Source organism: Anomaloglossus baeobatrachus, chromosome 4, assembly GCF_048569485.1.
Source record: "Anomaloglossus baeobatrachus isolate aAnoBae1 chromosome 4, aAnoBae1.hap1, whole genome shotgun sequence".
Classification (NCBI taxonomy): domain Eukaryota; kingdom Metazoa; phylum Chordata; class Amphibia; order Anura; family Aromobatidae; genus Anomaloglossus; species Anomaloglossus baeobatrachus.
In genome coordinates this window covers 439,422,863-439,448,280 of record NC_134356.1, presented here as the reverse complement: position 1 = coordinate 439,448,280, position 25,418 = coordinate 439,422,863, and the positions used below count along the sequence as shown (strand labels likewise).

Sequence of the window (25,418 nt, the reverse complement as noted above, 5' to 3'; positions counted from 1 at the left end):
AGGCCGCATGAAGCCAGGGACTAAATTTATTACCGCGGCCGGCAAACAGGCGCGGTCGGCGCGGAAGTCCCGGTCGTCACAAAAGAAGGGAATTTTGTTTACTTACCGTAAATTCCTTTTCTTCTAGCTCCAATTGGGAGACCCAGACAATTGGGTGTATAGCTATTGCCTCTGGAGGCCACACAAAGTATTACACTTAAAAGTGTAAGGCCCCTCCCCTTCTGGCTATACACCCCCAGTGGGATCACTGGCTCACCAGTTTTAGTGCCAAAGCAAGAAGGAGGAAAGCCAATAACTGGTTTAAAGACCAATTCAATCCGAGGAAACATCGGAGAACTGAACCATACCACATGAACAACATGTGTACCCGAAAAAACAGAAAAACCCCGAGAAAACAGGGCGGGTGCTGGGTCTCCCAATTGGAGCTAGAAGAAAAGGAATTTACGGTAAGTAAACAAAATTCCCTTCTTCTTTGTCGCTCCATTGGGAGACCCAGACAATTGGGATGTCCAAAAGCAATCCCTGGGTGGGTAAAAGAATACCTCATGATAGGGCCGTCAAACGGCCCTCTCCTACAGGTGGCCAACCGCCGCCTGAATGACTTATCTACCTAGGCTGGCGTCTGCCGAAGCGTAGGTATGCATCTGATAATGCTTGGTAAAAGTAAGTAGACTCGACCAGGTGGGTGCCTGACACACCTGCTGAGCCGTAGCCTGGTGCCGTAATGCCCAGGATGCACCCACGGCTCTGGTAGAATGGGCCTTCGGCCTTGAGAGAACCAGAAGCCCAGTAGAACTGTAGGTTTCAAGAATTGGTTCCTCGAGCCCCCGAGCAAGGGTGGATCTGGAAGCTTGCGACTGTTTACGCCGACCAGCGACAAGGACAAAGAGTGCATCCGGGTGGCGCAGGAGCGCCATGCGGGAAGTAGAACCTGAGTGCTCTCACCAGAACCAACAGATGCAAATCTTTCTGAAATTGATGGACTGGACGAGGACACAAAGAAGGTGAGGTGATATCCTGATTGATATGAAAATGGGATACCACCTTAGGGAGAAATTCCGGAACCGGACGCAGAACTACCCTGTCCTGGTGAAGGACCAGGAAGGGAGTTTGTATGAGAGCGTTGCTAGCTCGGAAACTCTCCTAAGAGACGAGACCGTTACTAGAAGGCCACTTCCCGTGAAAAACGGGAAGGGAGACATCCTTCAAAGGCTCGAAAGGCGGCATCTGGAGAGCAATTAGAACCTTGTTCAGATCTCAGGGCTCTAACGGCCGCTTGTACGGAGTGCTGAGAAGACAAACTCCCCGTAGGAACGTGCGTACCTGAGGAAGTCGTCGTTTCTGAAAAAATACAGATAGCGCTGAGACTTGTCCCTAAAGGGAACTGAGCGACAACCCATTTTCCTACCTAGATTGCAGGAAGGAAGGAAACATAGACGATGCAACCGGCCAGGGAGAAACACCCTGCGCCGAGCACCGAGATAAGAACATCTTCCACGTCCTGTGGTCAATCTTGGCGGACGTTGGTATGCTAGCCTGTCTCATGGTGGCAACCACGTCCTGAGGTAATCCTGACGACACTAGGTTCCAGGACTCAATGCCACACCATCCGGTTGAGGGCCGTAGAATTCAAATGGAAGAATGGCCCTTGAGACAGCCAGTCTGATTGGTCTGGTACTGCCCCCGGTTAGCCTACCGTGAGGCACCACAGAACCGAGTACCACAACATCCTCGGCCAATTTGTAGCGACGAGGATGGCGCGGCCGCAGTCGGTCTTGATCTAGCGCAGTACTCTGGGCAACAATGCCAGAGGTGGCACCTAAGGTAGCTGGAACTGCGACCAATGCTGAACTAAGGCGTTTGCCGCCAGAGCTCGATGATTGTGAAACCGTGCCATGAAGCTGGCACATTGTTGTTGTGCCGTGACGCCATTAGATCGACGTCCGGCCTCTGTCAGCGGCGCCAGATCTCCTGAAACCCGTCCGGGTGAGGAGACCATACTCTTTCGGCCACACCTCAGCGACTTAGGAAGTCAGCTTCCTAGTTTCCACACTTGGGATGTGAATTGTGGATATGGTGGATGCCGTGTCTTCCACCCACATCAGAACCTGCCGGACTTCCTGGAAGGCTTGCCGGTTGCGCGTTCTTCCTTGGTGGTTGATGTATGCCACCGCTGTGGAGCTGTCCGACTGAAGTCGGATATGCTTGCTTTCCAGCCGCTGTTGGAAGGATTGTAGGGCAAGATACACTGCTCTGTGTTCAAGAACATTGATCTGAAGAGTGGACTCTTGCTGAGTCCACGTACCCTGAGCGCTGTAGTGGAGAAAAACTGCTCCCCACCCTGATAGACTCGCGTCTGTCGTAACTATCGCCCAGGACGGGGATAGGAAGGACCTTCTTTTTGACCAAGAGGTGAGAAGAAGCCACCACCGTAGAGATTCCTTGGCCGCCTGAGAAAGAACGACGACTCTGTTGAGGGACGTCGACTCCTCGTCCCATTGGCGGAGAATGTCCCATTGTAGTGGACGCAGTAAAACTGCGCGAAAGGAACTGCCTCCATTGCTACCATCTTACGTAGGAAGTGCATGAGGCGTGTCAATGTGTGCGACTGGTTCTTAAAGAAGAGCTTGCAGCCCGTAGTGAATGCTGTTTGTCTAGCGGCAGCTTCACTATCGCTGAGAGAGTAAGAAACTCTATGCCTAGATATGTTATCGATAGGGTCGGGGTCGGATCTGACTTTAAAAAGTTGATGATCCACCCAAAACTCTAGAGAGTCTCCAGCGCAACGTTCGGGCAGTGTTGGCATGTTTCCTAAGAGAGTGCCTTGACAAGTAGATCGTCTAAATACGGGACCACAGAGTGACCCTGAGAGTGCAGGACTGTGACTACTGCTGCCCTGACCTTGGCGAAGACCAGTTGGACTGTCGCTAGCCGGAAGGTAGAGCTACGAACAGAGGGTGTTCGTCTCCTATAACGAAGCGTAGAAACGCTAGTGCTCTGGATCAATCGGCACGTGTGGATAAGCATCCTTGATGCCTAATGATGCTAGGAAATATCCTTGGGACCTTGAGGCGATGACATGGCGGAGGGATTCCATCCGGAACCGCCTGGTGTCCACGAGCTTGCTGAGCATTTTTAGATCCAGAACGGGACGGAACGGCCCGTTGTTATAGGTACCGCAAAGAATTTGGGGTAAAAACCGTGACCTTGTTCCTGAAGAGGAACGGGGGTCATCACTCTTTCTGCCTATAGAGTGCACCCTGTTTGCAGAAGAGCAGCGGCCCGGCCGGGAGGTGGAGAAATTCTGAAGAATCGAGTTGGAGGACGAGAAGTGAGCTCTATCCTGTACCCGTGAGACAGAATGTCTCACACTCAATGGTCATTGACCTATGGCAGCTAAATATCGCCAAGGCGGGAGAGCCTGCTACCGACCGAGGCCGCAAGTCATGAGGAAGCCGCCTTGGAAGCGGGTTTTCAGACTGTCGCTTTTTTGGGCGAGACTGAGCCCGCTAAGAATCTTAGCTCCTCTGATCCTTTTGAGTCCACATTGGACGAGGAAAAATGGGACCTGCCCGAGCCTCGAAAAGGCCGAAAACCCCGACTGCCTCTTGCTCTGTTGGGGTTTGTTGTGTCCGGGCTGAGGAAAGGATGAATCCTTACCCCTGGACTGTTTGATGGTTACATCCAACGCTCACCAAACAGTCGGTCAGCAGAAAAAGGCAACTGGTTAGGCAACCTTTTTTGGAAGCAGAATCTGCCTTCCATTCACTTAACGAGCAGACCAGGCTCTGCTTAAAAACACGGAGTAGCGGAGGCTACCGCCGCACGGTTCGCAGAGTCCAGGACAACCTGAATCGCGTAAGAAACAAATGCAGACATTTGAGAGGTTAAGGATGCCACCTGCGGCACAGATGTACGTGTAACCGTGTCAATCTGTGTAAGACAAGCTGAAATAGCTTGGAGTGCCCCAAGGGAGAGAATGCCGGAGCCAACGGTGCGCCGACAGCCTCATAGATGGCTTTCGACCAGAGATCCATCTGTCTGTCAGTGGCATCTTTGAGTTTGCAGTTCCATCTCCCACTGCAACTATGGATCTAGCTACAAGCCTGGAGATTGGAGGATGCCGCTCGGGACATTGGGTCCAGTCCTTGACCAAGCCAGGGGACAGGGATAACGTGTATCCTAAGCCGTTTGGAGAAGCGCATATCTGGATAAGCGTGGTGTTCCTGGACTGCCTCTCTGAAGGCAGAGTGGTCCAGAAAAATACGTGAAGCTGACTCCTCCACTGGAGGAGCTGTGAGAAATAACCCACATTCTATAGATGGACGCTATAAGATTATTTACTATGGCGTCACAATCAGGTGTATCCAGATTGAGAGCGGTCTCAGGATCAGAATCCTGAGCCGCTACTTCCGCCTCATTACACAGCGAGTCCTTCTGTTAGGACCCTGATGAAACCGAGGCCGCTCATAGCGAGCCCACTTAGGCTGTCTGGGACTGACGTCCGTGCAGAGCCGTGACTCTGGGATGCGTGTGACATTCCCGGAGCTGTTAGTTATTCACACTGAGGGGGGCCATGGATCAATGATTCAACAGTGCCCATATTGTGAGAGACATGTCCGGACTGCTAGGCTTCTAGTATCATAGCCATAGTCTCAGAAAAACTGTCAGTAAATACTGCAGACACCGTCCTCATCCCCTGGCCATTAGTGCATACAATGGGAGTCTATGTAACCTGCCGGCCGTATAGCCGTACATGCTGTACCAGCTGTATAGAAAAACATGTGGTTCTGCACCTTTGTTTTACACAGAGAATATGCTGATAACTCCTCCGCATAATCCAGGAGGGTATATACAACGTGCGACCAAACAGTGCAATGTATATAGTACAAGCATATCTATAAGTGCACTTCTGCACTAGTGGGGTTAGCACCACAGGTGCTGCTTAACGCCTGTTACAGCGATTGTGTGACTATCAGAATGCCAGGGTCTTCCACACTTGTCTCTGTATCGTACAGAAACTGACACTAATGGCTGCCGGTGTCCTTGTAGAGAAGGAAGCCGTGGGCGTGCCTGAGAAAGTGCGGGAATCCGGATTCACAGTGCACACAGTGAGAGGGGTGGAGTATGCAAAACATACTCCAGCTCTCAGCTCTGCTCTATGCAGCGTCACGCCCCTACCCTGACTGTCAGGGCTGTGGGCGGTAACGAAGGGAGACTAGGCCCAGAAGCCGGGGACTCGAGTTAACAGCGCGGCCGCCGTAAAAGCGCGGGCCGCGCTGAAGTCCCCGGCGCACCACAAGTGCCAGCCGCGCCGCAGTTCCAGCGGCCGGCGCGACCGATTCATAGAAGTGGCCAGCGTCCCGCCCCTCTCCTGACTGGCAGGTCTGGGGGCGGGAACGAACGGAAGCAGGCCGCAAAAGCCGGGGACTCTAGTTATCAGCGCGGCCGCCGTAAAAGCGCGGGCCGCGCTGAAGTCCCCGGCGCACCACAAGTGCCAGCCGCGCCGCTGCCAGCGGCCGGCGCGACCGATTCCTGGAAGTGGCCAGCGTCCCGCCCCTCTCCTGACTGGCAGGTCTGGGGGCGGGAACGAACGGAAGCAGGCCGCAAAAGCCGGGGACTCTAGTTATCAGCGCGGCCGCCGTAAAAGCGCAGGCCGCGCTGAAGTCCCCGGCGCACTACAAGTGCCAGCCGCGCCGCAGTCCCAGCGGCCGGCGCGACCAATTCCCATAAGTGAGCCTGCTTCAGCAAAGCTGAATGAGGCCATGGCACAGGCGCCGCAGCGCTGATGTCCCCCGGCGCACTACAACACCCAGCATGCTGCGGTGTGAGCGCCAAATGCACGGGGACACAGAGTACCTTGAGGAAGCAGGGCCATGTCCCTGATGTACTCCGCTCCATCCAGCATCTTCTCCAGGGGCTGTAGATGGAGCACGGTCTCAGTGCCTGGAGACCGGTAAATCCCACTTCACCCAGAGCCCTGTAAAAAGGGATGGGGAAGGAATCAGCATGTGGGCTCCTGCCGCCGTACCCGCAATGGGTACCTCAACCTTACAAACACCTCCGACATACAGTGGGGTGAGAAGGGAGCATGCTGGGGACACTATATGTGTCCTCTTTTCTTCCATCCGACATAGTCAGCAGCTGCTGCTGACTAAAAAGTGGAGCTATGCGTGGATGTGTTGCCTCCTTCGCACAAAGCACAAAACTGGTGAGCCAGTGATCCCACTGGGGGTGTATAGCCAGAAGGGGAGGGGCCTTACACTTTTAAGTGTAATACTTTGTGTGGCCTCCAGAGGCAATAGCTATACACCCAATTGTCTGGGTCTCCCAATGGAGCGACAAAGAAAACAGCAGCCGCTGCAGCGTCTGTGAAACAAGCGCTCCATGCACCGTCCCCATGGGGACACAGAGTACCTTTAGATGCAGGGCCCTGTCCCTGATGATACCAAGTCTCCTGTCCGGAAGATTCCCACAGGGGCTGCGGAGGGAGCCCGGTCCCAGTGAATGGATGACCGGTCAGGATCCCACTTCTGCCAGAGCCTCTAAGGGATGGAGAAGGAAAACGGCATGTGGCTCCAGCCTTTGTACCCGCAATCGGTACCTCAACCTTAACAGCACCGCCGACTTAGTGGGGTGAGAAGGGAGCATGCCGGGGGCCCTGTGGGAGCCCTCTTTTCTTCCAACCGATAAAATCAGCAGCTGCTGCTGACTAAAATGGGAGCTTGAGTGAATGTGTGCCTCCTTCAACACAAAGCATAAAACTGAGGAGCCCGTGATGCACGGGAGGGTGTATAGGCAGAGGGGAGGGGTTACACTTTTTAAAGTGTAATACTTTGTGTGGCCTCCGGAGGCAGAAGCTATACACCCCAATTGTCTGGGTCTCCCAATGGAGCGACAAAGAAAGAGAGCAATATAGAGAAGTATAAAAAAAGGGTATGGGGCCATCTTAGGCTATGTGCACACAGTGCGTTTTTTGGGTGTGTTTTTGGCCTCAAAACTGCATGACTTTGCTTCCCCAGCAAAGTCTATGAGTTTTCATTTTTGCTGTCCGCACACAACTTTCTTTTTAAGCTTCGTTTTTGAGCTTAAAAAAAAAAAAATGGACATGTCAATTTTTTCCTGCGTTTTCCCCCCATGCAATGCATTGGAAAAACGCAGAAAAACGCAGAGATCAAAAACGCAGCAAAACGCAGCCAAAAACGCACCAAAACGCAGTAAAAACGCATGCATTTGCCGCATTTTTTTGCCGCGGGTGCGTTTTTGAGCGTTTTTAGCTGCCAAAAACGCAGCGTCAAAAAAACGCAGCGTGTGCACATAGCCTTAGTGAGCAAAATGCAAATAGTTGAAGGATAAGATAAATGAATGGGTGACTTGGAAGATGGGGGATATTGGATAAGCATTGCTCAGATCTGGATGGACACCATAGATTCGATTAAGTTGTCATAATGAGCTAATAAAATGTAGGACAATATCATAAATCCATCCATTCTGGATTGGACAGATGTTCCCATTTCAATGCCGGTTTCTCTTGTTCCGGCAACAGTTGTGGTGTGTCAGCACAGGAAAATGACTGCTACAGCCAATAAATGGCTGCAATGATGACCTACGCAATGTGCGGTCAACAAATGACTGTGCGAGCTAGTGGTGAGTATCAGGGGTTTGGTAAGGTATTGCTTCAGTTATTTTATAGCATTTACTGCAGCTTTAAAAGAAAAACAAAAAACTGTTTTGGTTCCTCGACAACCCCATAAAAGGTTTTAATAAAATGTATGCTTTCCTATAATCATTGCATTAAAAAAGTACTTAAATGTACAAAAGAAAGATAAGCCCATTTAATAAAAATCTAATTCTTTTCACTGATTTAATATAGTTACCTAATCTCCCAAAATCTCCTTCTCCCCACGTATAGAGCTCTCCATCTTCTGTAACAGCAGCACTATGTCTGTATCCAGCTGAAACACATACTACAACCTGCCAAGAAAAAGGTTGTGTTATAGGTTGAAGCAGAATTCACAGCATCACCGTAGCTCAGTTCCAGGTAAATTGAAAGCCATTACCTTTCCTTGTAGAGTGCCTTGGATAAGCTTTGGATACTTTTGTGTAGAGCTGTTACCATGGCCCAACTTGCCATAGTCTCCATCTCCCCAGCTGAATACCTCTCCCTCAGTGGTGAAAGCTAGGGTATGGCCATCAGACCCTTTGGATGATGAAACTTTCTTGATGGAACGGTGAGGCTCAAAGGTAAGTTTCTTTAATGTGGACTGGTTGTTGGAATCACCAAGACCCAGTCTCCCATAGCTGCCTTTCCCGCAGGCTCTTACTGAGCCATCAGTGGCTATCACAAAAGTGCAGTACTGTCCAGCTTCGATCTGTTTGGAAAATTAAAAGATAGAAAGAAAACCATAATCTCTAGACGCACAATAAAATTTTTTATAGTATTTTATAATTCAGATTTCTGATGACTACTTACTGTCTGCGCATCTGAGAAACAAGGAGCTAACTTTGGCTGTAATATCTTCTCTTGGGTCCCCTCTACTAGCTGATGGCTGCTATTACTTCCCCATACATATACTTCACATGTCTCGGATACCACTGGACTTTCTCCAGTCTGGATGCTGTCTGGGCTAGCACAGGTTCTTGAATAGTCCGAGGCCATTTGGCACACCTACAGAAGAAAAAGGGAAATAACGTATAAGTAAAACTTCAAGGAAAATATCTGGAGATAGAAAACAAGAAAAGTCTTCATAGATCATAATTAAAAAAATTAGTACAGGAATAACTACAATGTATCCAACACGATTAAAAAAGAAGTAGAAAAAGTAGGCAGGAACAACAAAGAAACAGAACTGTCAAACAAAAGAATAATACTCTGTTGATGCAGACTTTTTACCGTACCTCCTCAAAAAGACACAATGCAGCTTCATACAGCGAGCACAGCCCATCGGCTGTTCTGGTGGGCTCTCTCCACTGACTTCTGTCTGCTGATGACCCCTTTAAAACATCACAGATATGTTATTTTTTAGGAATATAGTGTGAAGAAAGCCTCACTGGTCAGAGCAGTGTTCACACTTACCAGGGACCTCCTCATCTGCTGAAGGATGCTAATGAAGCAGTCACAGCTGATCATGCCTTCCTGCATTGTTAGCGTCTTGTTCTTGTCTGCCTCATTAACTAAAGCAGAAGCAGCCAGCGCCATTTCAATCCACTCTAAGAGGTAGCGGAGGGAGCCACGCTGAGAAGCAAGACCAAGGAGTAATTCCGACACCAAGCGTCTCCCTAAGGTGTCTGCCCCAGAATTGGGCACAGTCACCCCTTTCAGAAACGTGGTGACCTGTGCCAGGCAGTCTAGTCCCATAGGTGGTATTTTGCTCTCATTGGCAAGAGACAGAGGGGGTAGGGAATTCACCACATCAATAGCTGTTCGTATAACGTCATTACATAGATTCAGACCAGATCCAGCAGTTGGCAGCATCCAGCTCTGCCTCAGAAGGGCAAACAGTAAGCTCAGACCAGTCCTTACACCCATTTCTATGAGAGCATCGGTACTTGAGCGCGGCCGCTCACTAACAGACAGTGTGTCTGCAGAGCCAGAGCTACTCTCAGGTGAATGCTGCTGTTGTTTAACTTTGCCTTTGTCATGATACTTGTTACAAAGAGCATAGAAAACCCTCTGGAGAACCAGCAGTCTCTTCCGCAGAGCCCCTGCAAAAGGCGAGTCCGAACACACCACCTTGGCCAGAGCCAGCTGGCTGCTGAGTAAAGCATCCAGGTAGTGATCCTGCTCATCGCAGGACAAAGACTCCCTTTCAAAATCTGGCAGCTGGGGTCCCTTGAGACATAAGACCTGCTGTGGAAGTGGAACCACCTCTTTGTTACTGACCAACTTTGCATATAGGACAGAAACACCTTCCCGGGTAGCGATAGACTCACTATCTTCTGTTATCCATGAGCTGTTCAGGTGCTCCAGCCATTTTAATTTAACAGGGGGCATCATGCCAGCCATCATTATTCACTCTACTGCCATGAGCCCTTCTGTAAAGGGGAAAAAAAAAAAAAGAAGAGCAAAATAGAAGGTGAGTGTTTGGATATTAGCAATGTTATCATATCCAAAACATAATTCGATTAGTAAGCAGTGCAGATATAAAAGAGTTGTCAAGGTGGGAAAACCCGTTAAACCTTTTAAATTAAATATTTCAAGGTTTAAGTTTCAATAGAACCAGTGTTTTATCAGCAGGAGGTTATCAGTAGACGACTAGCTGTCAGGCGTCATGTAGTCCTCCTACTATGCAACCCTGCCTCCACCAATGATTGGCAGAAATCAGTGATGTGGGCTGGGTCATACAGATCCAAACATTTTCTCAACTGCTAAATCTGTAGCAGAGAAAACAGGAATTGTTTCACAATGACAGCAAGCAACACAGTAAGAACTCTTGCACACGAGCGTATAAATCATGTAGCTCACGGACCAATGATGTGTGGTTCAAGGCTGTTTGCCAGCTTCGTACTTTTGCAAACAGCTATGCATGGAAGGCCTCTAGTTGGTGACTTTTTTGAGTAGCCATGCACAGAATAGGTGATCTGGATGTTCATATACTGGGGGGAGCCATGATGATACTGCCTGTTAGATTGGTACTTGAAGTTGGATGCAATAGTGTGGCGGGTAACACTTGATGTAAAAATACTGAATGGGTGTAAAGAGGGCACCCCTGGATGTTAGTATGTGACCCGTAAGGGAGTTAGGGGAACACTGTCCTGGTGAGCTTTTTGTGGGAACTTTGGATATTTTTAAAATTAGGCTCTGGGAGTCACTACTGTGTAGGTAGGGCACGAAATGTGGCTCACGATGAGTAAAATGTGGCTCTCGTGATATGAAAGGTTGGGGACCACTTATGATGAAGGAATCATGTAGATCAATGTATTCTCTGCTACTGTGGAACGACTGCCCATAAATTTGAAGCATTACTAAAGTGTTAATTTATACTACCAGCTAGTATCCAAGCCCTGAAGCAGTTATACAATCGTGGCCAAAAGTGTTGGCATCCTTCAAATTGTTCCAGAAAATTAAGTATTTCTCCCAGATAATAATTGCAATTACACATTTTACTCTACACATGTTTATTTCCTTTGTGTGCTTTGGAACACCACAAAAAAGGCAAAATTGGACAGAATGTCACACAAACCCCCAGAATGGGACAAATAGACAAACAATGCAGAGACTGAGTCAACATCTCCCCATTTCAGGTGTGATTTTCATATTGCCCACACCTGTTACTTGCCACATTTGAATGAGCGTTAAATGCTTAAAATAAAAGTTGATCACCCAAAAATTTGGAAAGCTGCCAACAATTTTGTTAGCCCATTTTGGGGGTTTTTGTGTGAAATTATATCCAATTTGTTTTTTGTTTTTTTTTGTGGTGTTCCAATGCACACAAAGGAGGTAAACATGTGTATAACAAAACGTAATTGCAATAAACTTTCTGGGAGAGATACTTCATTTTCTGGAACAATTTCAAGGGTGCCAACACTTTTGGCCATGACTGTACCTAAGGAATAACTGTCTATATAACAAACCAGTAAGCCTCAGCAGAAAGTACCTTACTTTTCACACTTCAATGTTCCTGGTATGTCCCTCAAAGATCTCAGATGCCATGAAGATGGTACGTAGCGACCTCCATTGTAATGGTATAAAGTGTCCCCACATGTGCAATCAATGTGTAGTCAACTGCAGAGAAAAGAAAAAGAAGCTCACTAAAAATAAGGAATGAAAACGTGTTATAGTATTAATACAGGTTTGTCTTGCATAACAAACTTAATACTTTCAATTGAGGTCATACGTTGAAATCAATATTGTACATGATCTTCTGGTTGACCTTAGATTTAGACTATGACAATATATCAGACAATACAGCACTATTTTAATGTGTCCCTGTCCCATTTCTCACACTCACTGGTGCCTCCCAAATAAAGGTAACTTTGGCCAGCACCCAGTAAAAATACACTATCCAGTTGAGGTAGTACATTAACAATGCAGAGATAACATTGATCTCTTGGGAGAGCAGTAAAATACTTTACATCCCCTGCATTACTGACTGGGTTGGTGATGTCGGGTATCTGATAGACGCGTGACATCACTAACCCAGGGCTTGATGCCAGGTGACATTACACATCTGGCATCAACCCCATATATTACCCAGTTTGCCAACGCACCAGGGCAACGGGATGAGTTGGGGCGAAGCGCCAGGATTGGCACATCTAATGGATGCGCCACTTCTGGGGCGGCTGCAGCCTGCTATTTTTAGGCTGGGGAGTGTCCAATAACAGTGGACCTCCCTAGTCTGAAAATATCAGACCCCAGCTGTCTGCTTTACCTCGGCTGGTGATCCAATTTGGGGGGGACCCCATGTTTTTTGTTTTAAATTATTTATTTAATGTAAAAAAACAACGTGGGGTGCCCTCTGTTTTGGATTACCAGCCAAGGTGAAGCTGCCAGCTGTGGTCTGCAGGCTGCAGCCGTCTGCTTTACCCTAGCTGGCTACAAAAGATGATGGGGATCTCGCGTAATTTTTTTTTTAATTATTTATTTTTTGGCCAAATACAAGGCTAGGCACCATTTAGTGCCACATGAAAGTCACTAAAGGGTGCCAGCTTAGAATATGCAGGGAGGTGGGACATTATATAGGTCTTTCTCATCTATCTATCCATCTATCTATTCATCAATCCATCTTTCCCTCTATCCATTATCTGTCTATCGATTATCTATTATCTATATTATTTATTGTAGTTCAGCATAAAAAAAACGCAGGGACCAACCTGCGGAAAAACCGCGGCAAAAACGCATGCGTTTTTCCCGCGGTTTTGGTGCGTTTTTTTACCGCAGGTGCGGTAATCTTCAACTCCCAGAAGTTTCTCAAGAAATTTTCTTGAGAAAAATCACTTTTCTAGTGCGCACATAGCCTTAAGGGGGCTTTACACGCTGCGACATCGCTAATGCAGAGTCGTTGTGGTCACGGAATTTGTGACGCACATCCGGCCGCATTAGCGATGTTGCTGCGTGTGACACCGATGAGCGATTTTGCATCGTTGCAAAAACGTGCAAAAATCGCTCATCGGTGACATGGAGGTCCATTCTCGATTATCGTTACTGCAGAAAACGATGTAGTTCGTCGCTCCTGTGGCAGCACACATCGCTATGTGTGACGCCGCAGGAACGAGGAAGCTCTCCTTACCTGCCTCCCGGCCGCTATGCGGAAGGAAGGAGGTGGGCGGGATGTTATGTCCCGCTCAGCTCCGCCCCTCCGCTGCTATTGGGCGGCCGCTCAGTGACGTCGCTGTGACGCCGCACGGACCGCCCCCTTAGAAAGGAGGTGGTTCGCCGGTCACAGCGACGTCGCCGGGCAGGTATGTGTGACGGGTCTGGGCGATGTTGTGCGGCACGGGCAGCGATTTGACCGTGTCGCGCAACAGATGGGGGCGGGTACCCACACTAGCGATATCGGGACCAATATCGCAGTGTGTAAAGTAGCCTTTAGACTCTCTTGCAACAGGGTTGGCACCACAGGATTGAAGGATGGCTGACGTGGTACCAATATTTAAGAAAATTAAGAAAGAAGATGGATCCAGGCAACTACAGTCGGGTAAGTCTGACATCAGTGCTGTGCAAAACTTTTGAGGTCTTTATAAGAGAGGACTTGCAAAAATCCATAGGAGAGAATAATATAATAACTAACAGCCAGCACAGATTCATGAATGATCTAGTGTCTAACCAACATGTTGGGTTTCTATGAGGAGGTAAGTGCAAATCTGAATGTTGGTAATGCTACTGATGTGATATACATTAACTTTGCAAAGGCATTTGCTACCGTACCACACAACCCCCTTATACTAAAGCTCCAGAAGGAGGGGTGAATAAAAAAAAAAAAAAAAATAAATAAATAGGAAAAAGTATTATAATTTTTACACTCTGGGATGTAGTCAGCAGTGGGGTCCCATAGGACCATATGTACTAGGTCCAATTTTATTTAATCTCTTTATAAATGACCTTGTGGATGGGATTGATAGTAAAATGTCAGTATTTGCTGATGACACCAAACTATGTAGGATAATGAAAACTGAGCTTGGCAGTACAATATTACAAAATGATCTTAGTAATATTTCTGAATGGGAAAACACATGGAAGATGAAGTTTAATGTCGATAAATGTAGAGTAATGCACCAAGGCTGGAGTAATCCTATTTCTGCATATACACTGAATGGAAGTATACTCTGAGCTATAGAGCAATAGAAGGACTTGGGTATTCTAGGTAAAAGTAATCTGAGCAGCAGCACTCAATGTCAGGCAGCAGCTGCAAAAGCAAACAAGATTTTAGGGTGTATAAAAAGAGAGATAATCCTATGATCCTAATGTATGGTTACTTTGCTATAAATTACATGTAAGGCCACAATCGAGAATATGGGATCCAGTTTTTAAAAAGGAAATTCAAAAGTTAGTTAGTTCAAAGGTGGGCAACTAGATGGAAGTCCTCCCATATAATGAGAGGTTGGAAAAGTTGGGCTTGTTTAGCTTAGAAGATGCCTCAGAGGAGATCTCATTTAGATATATAAATACATGTGCAGTCAATACAAAGGATTGGCACATGACTTATTCCTTCTGAAGTATTTACAAAGCACCAGGTACACTCATTACATGTGGAGGAAAAGCAATTCCAGCAGTCAGACTATTGAATTCCTATAGCAAAAGGTAATAATGGCAGATACTGTATCAGCATTTAAAAAGGGATAGATTATATTCTCACAATTGATAGCATTGTTGGTTATAACTAATCTAGAGAAAGACTGTATAAACAGGTGAAAAGAGGTTGAACTTGATGGACCCATGACTTTTTGAACCTATAGAACTATATATCAGTGGTGTAGACTCAGTGCCTACTCACTGTGGATAAGTATAACATACCTGTAAAGTGTATACACATATACCATGACATTGTGTCACCTTTAGATTTATCACTCACTAGCAAAAGGACAATCTTTGAAAGAAAGACTTTGGAAACAAAGTTTCTACCAACACAAAACTTCTAAGGCCCTGTGCGCACTTACCGGTTTTTGCCGCAGATTTTTTGCGGTTTTGCTGCATGTTTCGCTGCAGAAAATGTTCATAACATCTCTGCAGTGAATCACCAGCAAAACCTATGGGAAAAAAAAATCCTGTGCGCACTAGGTGGAATTTGACAGCTGCATGTTTTGCTGCGGGATTCCCGCAGCAAAAACAATTGCATGTCAATTCCTTCCGCACGTCGCTGCGGGATTTCACTCCATTGACTCCAATGTAATCGTGAAATCCCGCAGGGAATAACGCAGGCAGCAAATTCTGTGCGGTTCACTGCGTTTTCCTGCGTTATTCCCTCCGGTATTTCGCGGTTTACCTGCGGTAATGTACATCGCTTGCCTGCGGTTTTGCAGGGAAGTGATGTCATTATGACAGGAAGAGGAAGCGGAGCAGAGTAAACACACACAGATCACACACAGACATCACAGACACAGACATATAGAATACACATAAAAAGCAAACGGAAATATAGAAAACAAAAACACGTGGGCTCCGCCGTATTTTTACCTCCCAGCCGAGGTAAGCACACAGCGGCGGCCCGGTATTCTCAGGCTGGGGAGGGCGAGGGGCAGGGTTAATGTCCCCCACCTCACTCCCCCTCCCGCAGACGCGAATATCAGCTCGCAGTTGCCCCGGGACTGTCGCATGCATTATGCGGAAGTACCGGAGTGTCCCCAGCTCTTCCTGCTGCCGTGATGCAGTGGCAGTCAGGGTAATACAAGGAGTTAATGGTGGCGGATCGCCGCCACTAAGTCCAGGTTTGATCATGGCAGCGTCTATGTGACAGCTGACATGATCAACCCGTAAGTAAAGTGAAAAAAAACACATACTGAAAAATCCTTTATTTTAAATAAAACACAAATAAGCCTCGTTCACCCTTTTATTAACACCTCCCGAAACAAAGCTCCGACGTAATCCACATCCTGCGATACTTGCATCCAGCCGTGACTGACACTGTCACAGCACTGAATGCAGCCTCGCAGCGAGACAGCAGAGGTAACCACAGGGCATTTCCCACGACCGGAAATGTGAACTCACATTACCGCTCGGGAGAAATGCAGCGATCTGTCCTCTGTCTATCCCTCTATCTATTCTTTTATCTATCTACTATCTATCTCAGAAGGAAAGGATTTTTTTTTTTCTTCTTCAATGTGCTTTATTGCATTGAATGCAATAAAGCACATGTACCAACCCGGACGCGGCAAAACCGTTGCAATAACGCGGTAAAACCGCGGGTGCGGTAATCTTTCAATGCCTGCGGAATTTTCTTGAGAAAATTCCATTTTCCAGTGCGCACATAGCCTTATACACACGTTTTCATTTAGAATTTGAGAATTTATTAAAACTTCGTCCATACCTGCCAGCCACTTGTTAAAGGGGTTGTCCACTACAAATCAAATCAGACATCAGGATGAAGTGATAGAGCAGCCACAGCTAACAATACCTCCAGACGTTGGATTACGTCCAAAGGTGGGGACAGTAACATAACCGCTGAATGGCTGCAGTAATTATGTCACACGAGCCTCGGAAAAGTCAGTACCTGTATCAGAGGCGGGTATAAGGCTATGTGCGCACTAGAAATGTGAAGTTTCTCAAGAAAATTTCTTGAGAAACTTCTGGGAGTGAAAGATTTCCGGACCTCTGGAAAAAATCCGCACCAAATCCGAATGCGGATTTGCCGCGATTTTCCCGCGGGTGGTTCCCTGCGGATTTTGCAGGCTGTACTGCCGAAATCCGCAGGGTACCTGCGGAAATAATGGACATGCTCATTTTCTCAAGAAATTTTCTCGAGAAATTCTTCTCAAGGAAATTTCTTGAGAAAAATCCGCACAGTGCACACAGCTATTTTTTTTTTCATAGAATTTGATGGGAAATGTCTGCACAAAGATTGCAGACATTTCTCAAGAAATTTCCGCGGCAAATCCGCGGGTAAATCCGCGGGTAAAACGGTCTAGTGCGCACAGAGCCTTAGTGTTTTTATATTAGAAGGGGGAAACTGATTGAGAAGGGAGTTGTCCATGAAGTGGATACTCCTTTTCAACATACACAGTCCATCAGCCTCCTCTAAATTAAAAAAACAATAAAAACAACCACAACACACTCCTTATGGGAAAATTGTTTCTCAGTTACAAACTTTGGGGAGGCCGATGGTCTGGTCTCACTGAACACATGCATTTTTGTCAGCAGGAGTTCTGTGCAGATTCTTTATGTTGAACTGGACACACACAATGTAATTAGTGGTTGCAGAGCATAAAAAAAATATATAGGTGTTTTTGTCGTTATTTCCCCTCTCCATTGCAGAGATATTAGTAATCAAAGTATATGAAAAGTTATGAGTTAATTTTCATTAAGACCAAATGGGTGGCATCATATATTTTAACTTCTACTGTGTCCCCCTGTATGATGCTGACTAGTGATGGGCGAACCTGAACTGTAAAGTTCGGGGTCCATACCGAACACAGTGTTCGTGCACATGATCCCGAACACAAGTGTGAGGCCAATCCCGGGATATGAAGATGAATTATGACTCCAGTCATAATCCCTCATCACTCCCTGGCAGTGCCCCCTCCCTTCTTGTTCTCAGTGTTCCACTTACACCTCCATGGCCATCTCCTGTGATATGGAGATGAGGTGGTGTGGGAACAATGGACACAGGATGACTCCCTGCCGTCACCCTGTAACAAGAGTTGTATCTCATTAGCAAGGCTATGGAAATAGCCAGACAGAACGACTCCAGTAAAAAATGGTTCATATCTCGCAAGCCATATTTCCGATAAATATGGCAACCATAAAAATGGTGTCTCCGCATGCGGACGATGCCGGCACACCCTTTTTATGGGAGCAGGACATTGGGAAATGCCCCAGGCGTGATATCAGCCAATGGGGAACTGGCAGACAGGTCATGAGTCCCCTCGTTCTGTAGCTAAATTCATAACTGTCACAATGAGAGCATTGGCGTCCGCCTACGACGCTCCCAGGCAAAGTTATGGCCCATATTCCATGTTGGGATATTGTCCATAACTCAAGCCAGGGGTGGAGCAGTGCTCCCTGTGAGGTCACGAAGGTAGGAGGGGACCTGGATTTGTCCAGGTTGATAACCCTACTTCGGCCATTTTCCAGTGTTCTTTTCGCTGGGGGCACGTGTAGGAAACATCTGTGGGAAGGATCCTAGAAACCTGGGTACAGCGCCCCCCTGTGGCCAGACGCAACAAGGTAACTGCTGGAACTGTGTATGCCTGTTTGTAACCCATGCTTTGATTGTAACTGTACTCTGACATATGTATATTCTGTAGATTCCCTATTGTATATATTGTAGTTCTAGTGTGCTTTAGGCTGATTAAATTATATAATTAATCTTGGGCTGTTCTGTTATCTCGATCTTGAATCCCACGTCTGTGTGTTCGGCTAATAGTTACCGTAAATCGGTTGGTGGCAGCGAATTGTGCCAAGGATTATTGTGGGGAGGCCAGTGAGATTCGGGGAGATTTTATATATTCCGCCCGCGGAGGTCGGGGGAATATATACCTTACTCTCACCGGGGACCCTTCAATAATCGGCATAAGTAGTATAGCGGCCTCCTTGCTTATTGTCGGGCAATTCCATAATTGGCCTGACTATAAGAGGGGCGCTAGAGAGCGCGTCACGTGCTCTGTCGGTCGGGAGGTATAAAGGAGGGGTGACCCCCACTTGTTACCCCCCGATTGTGACGTACTGGTAGCCAGCGCGGGGGATTTCTGAGTGACCCCCCCGGTGGTTTGTGACATATTGGTGGCAAGCGGTGGGATCGAGATAATAGTGTGTGTGAGTGTGAGACCCATACTCCCAGACACTAAAGACTGCCTGCAGCAGCTGTGGCTGCTGGGGTCTTCAGACTAGCTCAACACTAGAGTGTCAGAGTGCAGATACTGTAAGGTGTGTGGAGGCATCAGGTGTCAGTTCTGTGTCAGTGACCAAAAGTCTGCAAGAATGGCTGATGGCACCAGGAGCAGAGCTATGCAACTGGCCAATGCTAAGGCAGGAGCCGAAGAGAGGGAGGACGGTGCTGTGGACAGCAATGAGGAGGTTGCCCACGAGTCCTCCAGGAGCTCGACGCCAGAGAGCCGTTCTGCCGAGGACATTGCGCAACCTGGCACTGCTGGACAAGATGAGGAGGAGCTCACCCAAGGTTCCTCAACGAGCCAGATGCCAGCCCTCCGCTCTGAAAGGGACAGTGAATCGCCTAGCTCTGCAGCGTGCCGCAGATCACCACGTGCCATTCCACCGAGCCTGGGAGGCTCGGATAGCCTTCTTCAAATGGCTATGGCCCTTCTCCAGGCTGGAGACCAGAAGGGCTACAAGGAACTCCTGGCAGAGCGCAGGGCAGAGCGGCAGGCAGCGCGTGACGCTGAGGCTGCGGAGCGGCACGCAGAGCGTGAGGCTGCGGAGCGAGAGCGGCAGGCAGCGCGTGAAGAGCGAGAGCGAGAGCGACAGGCAGACCGTGACTACCAGCTGCAGCTAGCTCAGCTCCGGCCCTCATCAGCCACACGTGACCTTCGAGACACCAAACTTCCAAAGGTCCGTGTTGAGGACTTCCCAGTGCTGGAGAAGGATGGAGACTTGGACTCTTTCTTGACTGCTTTTGAACGGACTTGCTTGCAGCACCATCTGGACAAGGACCAGTGGGCCAAATACCTGACCCCCCGTTTAAGGGGTAAGGCCCTGGATGTCCTTGGGGACTTGCCTGCTGAGGCAGATCAGGGCTACGACACCATCAAGCGGGCCCTGATCCAACAGTACAACCTCACTCCAGAGTCCTACCGCAAGAAGTTCCGGAGCCTACAGAAGGGACCAAAGGACTCCTGGGCTGACCACCGGCGGGCACTTGCCCGAGCTGCCGACCACTGGACCCAAGGCCTGCAGCTTTCCACCGGACCGGAGATCCTGGACTTGTTCATCACGGAGCAACTCTTGTGGAACTGCCCTGAGGATCTCCGCCAGTTCATCCGAGACCAGAAGCCAAAGGGGTCCACGGCTACAGCTGCCCTTGCCGATGACTACACCAACAACCGGGCCCCTGAGGCCAGGAGAGCGGCCACCAGCAGCACCTGGAGAGGGGGTAAGATGAATTCTGCGACTGCCCCACCTGCCCCTAGACTGCAGGGGGTGTCCCCCTCAACTCCCCTCTCCAGGCCCGTGGCGGAACCAAGACGGTGCCACCAGTGCAACCTACCTGGACACTTCAAGGCCATGTGCCCTCAGCGTCCCAAGGCCCCGGCTCCGTCCCCGTCCCAAGGGCCGCCCAAGGTGTATTGTGTGGGTGGGGGTGGTGGTAGGTCCCTGGACAGCTTCCAACCTGTCACCGTCGGCCGGTCTGTGACCATAGGACTGCGAGACAGCGCCTCGGAGGTGACTCTGGTGCGGCCTGAGATGGTGTCCCCCCAAGACTTGATCCCTGGAAAAACCCTCGCTGTCTCCGGGATTGGAGGCATTGACCCGGCGCTGCCTGTTGCTGACATTTATGTGGACTGGGGCGCAGGGCGAGGGGTGAGGGAGGTGGGGGTAACTGATCGGATCCCTGCAAACGTGCTACTTGGGACAGATTTGGGGCAGATAACCTCCCAGTTTGGGCCCCAACCAAGGGCTGAACCTTCAGCCAGTACTGACATGACTCCTGACAATGTTAATGTGTTATCTATGAATGATGTAAGGGAGGAGGGAGTGAACTCTGATATTTCTGCTTGCACAGACACCATAGACACACACGCAGCTGCAGCTGTGACAGGAGGGGAGGGGGTCAGAGAAAGGTGTGACAATGCCTCTACAAGTAACCAGCCTGTGAGCTGGGATCTGTTGCCCTCTGCAGGGATAAGCAGAGAGCAGGGTGCTGCAGGGGGAGGACCAGTGTGTGGGGTGGGGGCTACCACAGCAAATGTGGGGTCCCCAGAGATTTCACAGCGGGGTTCTGTTGCTGCAGGAGGGGAACAGGCAGGTGAGATTGGGGCCGGTCCAGGAGCGGAAGTGCTCCCAGGTAAGATCTCGGTGCATGGTTCCCCCACAACCGGGGTGTCAGGAAGCCAGGTAGGTCTGCCTGAACCGGCGACTTGGTCAGGAACGGAGGAGGAGCAGGCACGACCCACGGTCGCAGCGGCTGTGGCCGCTGTCACCCGCAGTGGGAGTGCTGGAAGCCAAGGGGCCTCCCGGAGGTCCGATAGCTCCTCCCCTTCTGACCCAGTGGCAGCCGAGTCAGGTGGAGGCCAGGACACAGGTCCCGGGGTACTGACCGAAGATGTGACAGTCTCGTCGATTCTGGCCACATCTAGTCAGGGGTTTCAGGCAGCGTTAGAAGCTGACGACAGCCTGAAAGCTCTTAAGGAGCAGGCGGCACAGCCTCCCTCGGACTCGGACCCGGAGCGAGTGGTCTGGGACCAAGGACGGCTGTACCGGGCCACGGTCCAGCAGGGTTCACCGGAGGCGTGGCCCAGGGACCGACAGTTGGTGGTACCCTATCCGTTCCGGACGGAGTTGTTGCGGATCGCACATGAGATTCCGATGGCCGGACACCTAGGGATCGCTAAGACCAAGGCCAGGTTAAACCAGCATTTCTACTGGCCAAAAATGGGGGCCGATGTGGCTGCCTACTGCCGTTCGTGTGAAACCTGTCAGAGAGTGGGGAAGGCGGGGCCACGCCCCAAAGCCCCACTGGTATCTCTGCCAATCATCGATGAGCCTTTCAGGAGGGTGGCTGTGGATCTGGTCGGCCCGCTGGCCATCCCCAGCAGCTCCGGGAAACGCTTCATACTGACGGTAGTGGACTATGCCACCCGGTACCCAGAAGCAGTGGCCTTGTCGTCCATTCGGGCTGACAAGGTGGCCACCGCATTGCTGGAGATTTTCTCCCGAGTGGGTTTTCCCCAGGAAATGCTCACTGACCGGGGGACCCAATTCATGTCCCAGCTGATGGAGGCCCTCTGTAAGCAAGTCCAGGTGCGACATCTGGTGGCCAGCCCGTACCATCCACAGACTAATGGCCTGTGCGAGCGGTTTAATGGCACCTTAAAGCAGATGCTTAAGATGTTGGTCGACTCCCATGGGCGTGACTGGGAGCGGTATCTCCCACACCTGTTATTTGCTTACCGGGAGGTTCCACAGGCCTCAACAGGATTCTCACCGTTTGAGCTCCTGTAAGGGCGACGTGTGCGGGGCCCCCTGGCTCTGGTGAAAGAGGCTTGGGAAGGGGATTTGGCCACCCCTGGAGTGTCGGTTATCGAGTATGTCATGCGCTTCCGGGACAAAATGCAGGCCTTGACGCAACTGGTACACGACAATATGGCTCAAGCCCAGGCCGATCAGAAGCGTTGGTACGACCAGAACGCTTGTGAGAGGACCTACCAAGTGGGTCAAGAGGTGTGGGTACTGGTCCCCGTACCACAGGACAAGCTTCAGGCAGCCTGGGAAGGCCCATACCTCGTGTACCAGCAGCTCAACCCTGTGACGTACCTGGTCACCCTGGACCCTGCCCGTGGAAGGCGGAAGCCCTTCCATGTGAACATGATGAAGGCACATCAGGAGCGGGAGGCATGTGCGCTCCCCGTGTGCAACCTGCCCGAGGAGGGAGAAGCGGAAACCCTCTTGGATATGCTAGCCCAGGTTAGGGCAGGCGGATCCATTGAGGATGTGGAGGTTGGCCACCAGCTCTTGGAGGACCAACGGTCCCAGCTGTGGGCCACCCTACACCCCTTCCGGGGGTTGTTTACCAACCAGCCCGGAAGGACTGACTTGGCTGTCCATCACGTGGACACTGGGGATCATCCCCCGATCCGGCGTTCAGCATATCGGGTCTCCCTGGAGGTGCAGCAACACATGCGCCAGGAGATTGACGAGATGCTGAAGCTGGGGGTGATCCAGACATCCAACAGCGCTTGGGCCTCGCCTGTAGTCCTCGTCCCTAAGAAGGACCGAACCACTCGGTTCTGCGTGGACTACAGGGGGCTCAATGCGGTCACGGTCGCCGATGCGTACCCAATGCCACGCATCGATGACCTGCTCGATCAGTTGGCCGGGGCTCAGTACCTGACCATCATGGATCTGAGCCGGGGATATTGGCAGATCCCCCTGACTCGCAAGGCCAGGGAACGCTCTGCCTTTATTACCCCATTTGGACTGTACGAGTCCACGGTGATGCCATTCGGGATGAGGAATGCCCCTGCCACTTTCCAGCGGATGGTCAACACCCTGCTCAAGGGACTTGAAGGGTACGCGGCCGCGTACCTGGATGACATTGCCGTCTTCAGTCCCACCTGGGAGGACCACCTAGAGCATCTAGCACAGGTGCTCAGGCGGATCCACCGGGCAGGTTTGACCATCAAGCCGGGAAAGTGTCAGCTGGCCATGAGCGAGGTCCAGTACCTCGGTCACCGGGTAGGTGGGAGAACACTGAAGCCCGAGCCTGAGAAAGTGGAAGCCATCGCATCCTGGCCCACCCCCAGGACCAAGAAGCAGGTGATGTCCTTCTTGGGGACCGCTGGGTACTATAGGAGGTTTGTTCCATGCTATAGTAGCCTGGCAAAGCCCTTGACGGACCTCACCAAGAAGAAGCTGCCCTCTGCAGTCGATTGGACAATGGACTGCGAGACAGCCTTCCGGGCCCTAAAGGACGCCCTGTCCAGCCCGCCCGTGCTACAGGCAGCCGACTTCACGCGGCCGTTTGTAGTACAGACCGACGCCAGTGACTTCGGCCTCGGTGCGGTGCTCAGCCAGGTGGACTCTGCGAGCCAAGAGCACCCAGTCTTGTACCTGAGCAGGAAGCTGTTACCAAGGGAAGTTGCCTATTCCACGATGGAGAAGGAGTGCCTGGCCATAGTGTGGGCCCTGCAGCGTCTGCAACCCTATCTATACGGGCGCCACTTCATCGTGGAGACGGACCACAATCCCCTCAGCTGGTTGCACACCGTCTCTGGGACGAATGGGCGATTGTTGCGATGGAGCCTTGCGCTCCAGCAATACAACTTCACCATTCGCCACAAAAGGGGCCGTGACCACGGTAACGCAGACGGGCTGTCCCGACAAGGAGAGGTCGCGGACGGGCGCACGGGGGAACACCGGAGGGTGCTGCCCCCTAGCGCCCTCAAAAGGGGGGAGGTGTGAGGCCAATCCCGGGATATGAAGATGAATTATGACTCCAGTCATAATCCCTCATCACTCCCTGGCAGTGCCCCCTCCCTTCTTGTTCTCAGTGTTCCACTTACACCTCCATGGCCATCTCCTGTGATATGGAGATGAGGTGGTGTGGGAACAATGGACACAGGATGACTCCCTGCCGTCACCCTGTAACAAGAGTTGTATCTCATTAGCAAGGCTATGGAAATAGCCAGACAGAACGACTCCAGTAAAAAATGGTTCATATCTCGCAAGCCATATTTCCGATAAATATGGCAACCATAAAAATGGTGTCTCCGCATGCGGACGATGCCGGCACACCCTTTTTATGGGAGCAGGACATTGGGAAATGCCCCAGGCGTGATATCAGCCAATGGGGAACTGGCAGACAGGTCATGAGTCCCCTCGTTCTGTAGCTAAATTCATAACTGTCACAATGAGAGCATTGGCGTCCGCCTACGACGCTCCCAGGCAAAGTTATGGCCCATATTCCATGTTGGGATATTGTCCATAACTCAAGCCAGGGGTGGAGCAGTGCTCCCTGTGAGGTCACGAAGGTAGGAGGGGACCTGGATTTGTCCAGGTTGATAACCCTACTTCGGCCATTTTCCAGTGTTCTTTTCGCTGGGGGCACGTGTAGGAAACATCTGTGGGAAGGATCCTAGAAACCTGGGTACAGCGCCCCCCTGTGGCCAGACGCAACAAGGTAACTGCTGGAACTGTGTATGCCTGTTTGTAACCCATGCTTTGATTGTAACTGTACTCTGACATATGTATATTCTGTAGATTCCCTATTGTATATATTGTAGTTCTAGTGTGCTTTAGGCTGATTAAATTATATAATTAATCTTGGGCTGTTCTGTTATCTCGATCTTGAATCCCACGTCTGTGTGTTCGGCTAATAGTTACCGTAAATCGGTTGGTGGCAGCGAATTGTGCCAAGGATTATTGTGGGGAGGCCAGTGAGATTCGGGGAGATTTTATATATTCCGCCCGCGGAGGTCGGGGGAATATATACCTTACTCTCACCGGGGACCCTTCAATAATCGGCATAAGTAGTATAGCGGCCTCCTTGCTTATTGTCGGGCAATTCCATAATTGGCCTGACTATAAGAGGGGCGCTAGAGAGCGCGTCACGTGCTCTGTCTGTCGGTCGGGAGGTATAAAGGAGGGGTGA

The 25,418-nt window shown here is 50.1% G+C and overlaps 1 protein-coding gene across 8 annotated transcripts in view; it reads right to left on the bottom strand.

Annotated features, from left to right (window-relative positions):
* HERC1 (HECT and RLD domain containing E3 ubiquitin protein ligase family member 1) overlaps positions 1–25,418 on the bottom strand; it is a 408,496-nt gene that overhangs the window by 316,627 nt on the left and 66,451 nt on the right. For 7 of the 8 annotated variants that reach the window (XM_075345503.1, XM_075345506.1, XM_075345507.1 and 4 more), the window contains exons 2-7: positions 11,603–11,725; positions 9,077–10,035; positions 8,899–8,994; positions 8,474–8,668; positions 8,061–8,372; positions 7,878–7,974 (exon numbers count right to left, since the gene is read on the bottom strand). In XM_075345503.1, the coding sequence (XP_075201618.1) occupies positions 7,878–7,974; positions 8,061–8,372; positions 8,474–8,668; positions 8,899–8,994; positions 9,077–10,009 (1,633 nt within the window). In that variant the 5' untranslated portion in view covers positions 10,010–10,035; positions 11,603–11,725. Of the gene's footprint in view, positions 1–7,877; positions 7,975–8,060; positions 8,373–8,473; positions 8,669–8,898; positions 8,995–9,076; positions 10,036–11,597; positions 11,726–25,418 lie in introns of all 8 variants that reach the window. The other variant, XM_075345504.1, reaches the window with a different exon arrangement.